At 44.9% G+C, this 7,047-nt stretch overlaps 1 protein-coding gene and 1 long non-coding RNA gene across 2 annotated transcripts in view; one reads left to right on the top strand and one right to left on the bottom strand.

Moving 5' to 3' along the window:
* ZMYND8 (zinc finger MYND-type containing 8) overlaps positions 1 to 6,304 on the bottom strand; it is a 152,753-nt gene extending 146,449 nt beyond the window's left edge. Inside the window, 1 exon segment of the mRNA XM_017877885.1 lies at positions 6,197 to 6,304. Within this exon segment, the coding sequence (XP_017733374.1) occupies positions 6,197 to 6,210 (14 nt within the window). The 5' untranslated portion in view covers positions 6,211 to 6,304.
* LOC108533309 (uncharacterized) lies at positions 2,047 to 4,163 on the top strand. Its single transcript, XR_001886695.1, has 2 exons — positions 2,047 to 2,278; positions 2,540 to 4,163. It is a non-coding gene; the product is annotated as an uncharacterized LOC108533309 (long non-coding RNA).
* Positions 6,305 to 7,047: the final 743 nt, after the last annotated feature.

The following is a 7,047-nucleotide window of genomic DNA, read 5'->3' as shown; positions in this document are numbered from 1 at the left end:
TTTTTTTTTTTTTTTTTTTTGGTTTAGTGTTAAGAACTAGTATGTTATTAGGAAAAAAAAAAACATGAATATTACATCAAAAGTAGTGGCAAGAAAAGATCTGTACCTGTCTGAATTGCCCCACTGATGTTGGTCAATTTCGGTTAAGAACTGTTCAGTCATTTGGGGAAGAAAACAGTCAAATAATTGTTAAAAGAAAAGCAGCTGCATTTGGAGAAAATACTTTGAACTTCTGTCATTAATACATTAAAGTCTTAGAACATAGACAGCTTATTTCCTTCCATATCTGCTAGCTTCCAGCAACCCTGATGATTTAAATCAAAAACAATGAGACAACAAGCTCTTGTTTCAAACTGACATTACTTTTCTCCCTTTAAAGGTCTGTTGAGGAAACTGGGGCCCGCAAAGAAAAGGATAAAATTAGCTGAAAAGCAAACAATTTCTCATTCCAATAGGAAAATACACCATCAACTAGTTAGATACATTGTATACACCACCACCTCTTACACTCACTTTACCCAAGTCATTTGCCTGTAGATTTCACAAACTGATACATTTCAGGCAATTCAAAGAAATAACAGTACCTGCAAAGATAACCAAGACCACCCCATCCCATCTCAAAAAGAATAAAAGATTTCTTTCCCAATGCCTGAGCAAGAAAACCTATGCTTACTTCTTAACCTGCATGCACTGAAAAAAGAGCAATTAAAAGTTGCAGATGAACTACTGCACCTCCAGGATGCTTTAAGCCTTCTGATTATTAATTCTGAGGACTCAGGGATGGTCCGTAATTCCCAGGAATCTCATCTCCTCAACACTTCCAAGAGAGAGAAAAAAGCAAGCATCTAGTTTTGACAGAAAAATGCCTGGATACACAATGCCCACATATTTCTTTTCCCCAAGTGCCCCTACTATTTGACTTTTAAAGAAGAATATCTAAGCCATCTAGAATATATAACCAACATGCACAAGACTCTGGTTCTACAGATGAGGATCATCGCACAGCAATTCAAGAATCATGCATCATTCGAAAGGACTTTTCCTGGTTTTTACTTTCATTCAAAATACCAAAATGGTCCAGGCTGTAAGAAATATTTAATCCCCAAGGCATAACATCTTCCTCTTCTAGATTACAAAATAGTGAACATCAAAATTAAAAACCATGCTTCCCTAAATCTGCAATTAATTTTTTAAGAAATTGGGGTGGGGGGGAGTGGTTAGCAGAGCAGCTTTATATAAGCACTCACCTAAAACAGGCAGAGTCATCGGTAGCTAAGCTATTTATGCAGGATTCTTAAAATGGCGTCTGGCAACACTGCCTCATTCCTGTGTTGAAGCTAAAATGGTAGCAGTTTGTTCAATAGCTGTAGCTCTTGTTTAAGCAGCCCTGCTAGTTTCAAAGCCACCTTCCTAAATACCAGAACTAGGAAAAGCTGAACCAAAGGACACCAACAACCCAACGTTTAGAAGCTTAAAAAAAACTCTGCAATGACAGGGAGAGTTTGTGAAGTCACAGGTTCCTAAGGAAAAGCCTTCTCTTGTAGATCCTGAGCTTTCAACATGAGGCTCTGTGATGAGGCCCCCTTGCCCTGGAATTAGGTGGGTAGAAGGTTAGGAATTGTGCAGCCCCGTGGCACAAACTGCAGACGGACAGGTGTCTGTGCAAACACAAAAATGTTCCCAGGGAGCAGGCTGGGGGGAGGCGAGGAGGAAGCCCAGTCCCCCTTCTCTTCTCAGTCTATTAGAAACCAGTTTTGCATCCATACCAAAAAGGTGCTAGGTAAAATGAAAGTGCTTCAAGGACAGCAGGCATCTGAAAAGCCAAGCTAAAGGGCTGCACCTCAGTCTACAGCCAAGGTAAAATAAAAAGGCTGTTTATAAGCCTGCAAACAGCCACCAAATACCCAGCCCTCTGAAGCAGCCAGTCCTAAGACAGTTAACATCAAGGAAAGACAATCCGAGTCTGCAGAGGAGAAACACAAGGAAAACATTCCCTTATCCAATGCACAGGATACTCACAAATTAGATTTCTGACCACCCCCAACAGAGCCTGAGAATTAACAATGGGTTTTGCAAAACCCGCTTTCAGAGGCCGAACTAACAGCCTGAGTGGATAACGTCATTTACTGTTACAGGTCTGAGCATTGGCCTCAGAACTCCTCTGGTGCTGGGAGTGAGGAGTTTCAAGGTGACTGCTTTTTAGCTCCAGGGGAAAAAGGAGGGCACAGTGCCCAAGGCCATGCCAGGGCAAGGACGGGCCATTGGCCCCCGCCAGCCGGTAGGTAGGTAATCGGGATGGGGGGGCAGGCTGGCAGCACACTGGCTGCAGAGCTGGCATGGCCACTGCCTGCTTGTTTGTCTGCAAGGAGAGTGGGAAGTAGGGGGGAGGGCAACCATAATCTTAGCAACCTGAGCCAAGGGTGAACCCTTGCTCAGATTTTGCATTTTAAGAGTAACCAAAGGGCTTCAAAACATATTCCCTTTTTAAATCTCTGCTGTGCAGTAGCGAAGGCCCCTCTGAATGTATCTTTCTTTCCAGAGTCAACCAGAGGCAAAGCCAGATTGAGGGTTCCCAGGCTGACAAATGTCTGCTGCCTCTGCCACAGGAGAGAAGGGGAAAGAGGGCAAAAGAAACAAAGACATCACACATTGGAAGTGGCTGGGCTTTTAAAAACCTACCTTTGCCTCAGGGTTTTCTAGGTTACTGTCACCCCACTTCCTAAAAAGTGTCTCCCCTCCTCATATTTAAGACCTGATGCAGTCTCCCCACTGGTTCTCCCAGGGAAAGAAAAGGGGAATGTTTTGTTTAAAATAAAAGGGGTTCCAAGAAAGAAAGGAGAAAAAGCTATTGTTTTCATCCCTAATTTATAATCCAAGAGGCCCCCAATTGTTTCTTTCTGACTCAAATCTTTGAGCTGTTAATTATAAAAGTAACTGGACTTGGCTCCAACGGGCTAACTATGATCAGGCTCAGCAATTAGAAAAACTCTGTAGAAAGTTTACTGAGTGATTATATATAATTAATTCCTAGTTACAGACTGAACACTGACCATTTTCTGGAGCTAATAAAAGCAGTTACTCCCCCTCCCCCACGTGAATGCCACTTAATTTCCCAAAGCAGAAAGTGAATCCATCCTGGAGGGTCTTGAAGGAAAAAAAAAGGAGAGGAATCAAAAGCTTCAGTGTGTCTGTGTTTGCTCCTTGCAGCTGTGTATCCTCTTTGGGGACTGAGGAGGCAGAAGGAAAAAGGAAAACAGCCCAACATTCTGTTCCTCCCTCTGCAATTTACAAACGTGGCAGAGAGAACATTCTACCTTGATGAGAAAAAGAAGGGGGGTTGAGGGGGAAGAAGGGAAGGGAGATGACCTAGGAATGGAAGGTAGGAGACTCTTCTGTTTGGCAGATCCGCTTTTCCTAAAAGGAGCAAAGACGGTAGAAATTTCCAGAAGGCCCGTTCTTAGTTCGGCCACTGTAATTGTCAATCTTTAACCTTTCCTCCAAGTCTATTGGTTTAAAAGCTAGAGTAGAAGAACCCCATTGGGCTGCTCTGGGAGCCAGTACTGCCGTCCCTACCTAGTCCTGCTGCAATGCAGACATTTTTTTCCCTTTCCTGAAACTGGAAAATAATGCTACTTTGAAAGCAATTAACTTTTTACAGACTCATGCTTGGTAGGGGTCACAGTACCAGAGGAAAAGTAGCTAGCTTGGTCCAGTGTTGGCAACTTGCTGGGGGCTGTACATCTGAAAACAGATCTTGGCTCTCCAAACCTGTGGGAGCCATTTTAATGCAAGCTTTTAGAGGACAAATGCCTTGCCCTTAAGTTCCCTTCCAGCCCAACAAACACAGTATTATGCAAACGTTGAAGGCACCAAACCAGGAGTCTTATGATTAGACGCTGCTTCTAGAGAGGCCACAAGAACCTCAATATGTAATTTCCATTTACAGCAAGGAGATAAGAACAAAGAAAATAGCTGAGTGTCTGAACTTACTTGTTTGGGGCAGTGGCACTGTTCAGTTTTAAGTATGTAACATCATTAACTGCCTGCAGTTGTACTCTAAGAAGCTAAGCTGGCCTGTCTTGCACAGACTTTTTTCAACTTAGAATGTGGTACGAAACATTACTCCTGATTAAATGAGCCTTTTTCCAATTTGGTGACAGAAAGTGGGCTACTGGACACTCATTTGAAAGAAAAAAGATTACTGACTCCATAAAGTTGACATAACACAGCAACTGAATATATTTCCTGCATTTACAGTCATGTCAGATTGGTCTCCAAGCTGAAAATTTACGTACTGAACTTCTAGGGAAATTCTAAAGGTAATGCTAAACAAGACTCTACTTTTCCCACTTAACTTCTAGCTGCAGCCTTAAGAGGTCAAGGGAAATGTAAAAAGTGACAAATCTTATGTGGGGCCAGCATGCATACAGATGGGTGGATGAGACCTGAAAAAAGGCCAAAATGTGTTGGTCAGTGAGTCCTGAATCAAACCCAGTCTGGTGGCAGATGAGATTTTGCACCATATGTAAGTCCTAAAGCATGAGCACACGGACACCACCACCCCCCGACACACACATACCACCACCACCACCACCACCAGCTTCTGCCCCACCAATGTTTTTAGGGCTCTGCAACTCTAAGAACAAGCAGTTTCATTACATTTCACAAGCACATCACCTACTCACAGTTTGAATATCCAAACAAACCCCATTAAAGGTCTACAGTCAAGTCACAATGAACTAAAACACTTCTCCCCTGACTCAGGGTAAACAGGAAGTATAATCTTCAATCCTAGCTGCAGGTTATCAGGAAAAACAGTGGATTCAAACAGTCACCTAAAATTAAGACACTCTTTAAAAAGCCCTTATTTTGTTCCTGCTAATGAAGCCCCCAACTCCTGCAGCCAAGACCCCCTATTACAAACAGACCCCAAATGTTCGCAAAACTCTTCAAACATGGTCACAGAGGAAATGGATTGCTTTACTTACCCAACAAATGTTCAAGCAACCGTCTCATTTTTCCACAGTTAGGAAGAGAGAACAGGCTGGCAGATTTGGGACTTGATCAAAAAGGAAATTTTTTTAAACAGTTACATGGTATTATTAAAAACACACAACAACAACAACACAACTGAATATGGAATGCTGTCATGAGCCACAGACATGATTTTATTTCCTCTACACTCCATCACACAGGAGAAGAGAGGAGGATACAATGTATAAAAGGGACAGGAAAATGAAAACAAGGATAAAAGGTAACATTAGTTCCTTGAAAATCATGCAAGAGTAGAAAACTAAGGGATTCAGAATCCTTGCAGATTTTTTCTTTTCTTTTCTTTTTTTTTTTTTTTTTTGCAGGATGTTGTCCAAGATCTCTCTCCCCACACCCCCCAGTCCCCATCCCTACTCCAAAAACTTCCTCCAAAACCTAGAAAACACTTTCAGAAACATTTGCTGGCTGTAGGCTGGCTTGCAGAACACTCTGTAGCAACCTAAGTCAGGAAAACAGGCTGAACAATGTAGTTTCAAGTGCAGAAGCTCTGTAGAATAAGAGAAGACCGTGTACAGACACCACCACCCACCTAGGCCCCAGGAGCTAGACTCTCCTTAGCACTGCTCTACTGAGGCCTCAATTCTTTTGCAAACACGCTCCTCTCTTGTCAAAACTTATCCAGCCTTCCCAGAACCTCTTTGGAGAGGCAAACTTGCCTGCTCTGCTGTCTGCCATGAGCTCTCCTTGGAGAGGAGCCTGTTTGCTTACCTTCCATTTTCTTCCCCCAGCAGGGCATGTGGCAAAAGAGAAGACAATAGTGCGGGGGGGGGGGACTGCTCAGAGACAGAGAGGGGGGAAGAGAGAGGGAAGAGGGAAAGAAAAAAGAAAAGAAGAAGAAAAAAAAAAAAAGCTTCTTTTTTGGCATACCAGGATCTAGCTTCAAACTCTTCCAGAAACACCATGCCCTGGTGGAAGGAAAGGTGTGCCAGGCCCTTGCCAGTTTGCAAAATCAAGCTATGGCTAATGGCTACTGAGCCATGTGACCCAAGAAAGCAAAAAAATTCTCTCTAAACAGTTCCAAGTTAACATAAGTGCTCTGGGGGTGAGTGTGGCACGGCCAGCCACAGAGAAATCACACTGCTCGCCCACAATTCGGATGTCTCAGAGGGAGGGGGAAAAAAGATGGTTAAAAAGTCGAGCTTACCTCTGTGGATGCATTGTTAACACTGTGTAATGTCAATACTTATAAAACATGGAGGACAGGCTCCTAGTTCTCACAGAAAAAGGGTTTGGCACTTCGGCTGATGATCTGGCCGCCTAATAAAAGCTCATCCCCGATTGGCTGCCCTGGCAAATCGGAGTGTAAAGCCGCCCCGGATTGGCTGAAACACTTCCTGAGCGATTATCTTTGTGAGGCTCGGGTGAGCAAGAGCCATCCTGTGCATAGAAAAAGACAGGCTAAGCTAGGCCTTTTGCAGCAAGAAAAACTTGGGAAAGGGGCCCCCACACGCACTTCTCCTGCACCCTGGCTAGATTTCCCGGCACGGGCCAGCCAGGGCAGCCAGCCTGACCTGCTCCAGGGAAGCCTGAGGACTGGAGGCCCCTGGGAAGGGAGTTTCTTGGAGTGGGCTGGAACGGCTCACCCTCACCTGCCCCCAGAGAAACGGCCCATGTCCAGGGAGGAAGGCCAGGCGTTTTCTAGAACAGTCCAGCAGGGTGGCTCTCCAAGGGGAAGGGGAAGCTGGGGAGTGGGGAGTCCCACGGAAACAGCCAAGGGGGCCAGAAAAAGGGGCTTGAGGCAGGCCTCTGAGGAGCTGGGGAAGCAGGCAGACCGGGGGAGCCACGAAAAATCAGCAGAGAGCAGCCCTGACTTCTCAGAGGAGCGAGCAGTAGCTGCTGAGGGGAGGAGGGGAGCAGAGTGGTCAAGTTTGCATAGTCATTGTCCCCATGCCCCTTGCAAGGCAGGCCAGAGAGCCGTGGGCCTCTCGCCCTGCTTAGCCAGTCCTGCGTGCAAAATCAACGTGGGTTCCTGCCTCCCTGCCACGATGCCAAGGG

This window comes from Rhinopithecus bieti, unplaced genomic scaffold, assembly GCF_001698545.2.
Source record: "Rhinopithecus bieti isolate Rb0 unplaced genomic scaffold, ASM169854v2 scaffold_10347, whole genome shotgun sequence".
Classification (NCBI taxonomy): domain Eukaryota; kingdom Metazoa; phylum Chordata; class Mammalia; order Primates; family Cercopithecidae; genus Rhinopithecus; species Rhinopithecus bieti.
Note: the sequence above shows the minus strand (reverse complement) of the source record. Positions and strands in the feature narration are given on the sequence as shown.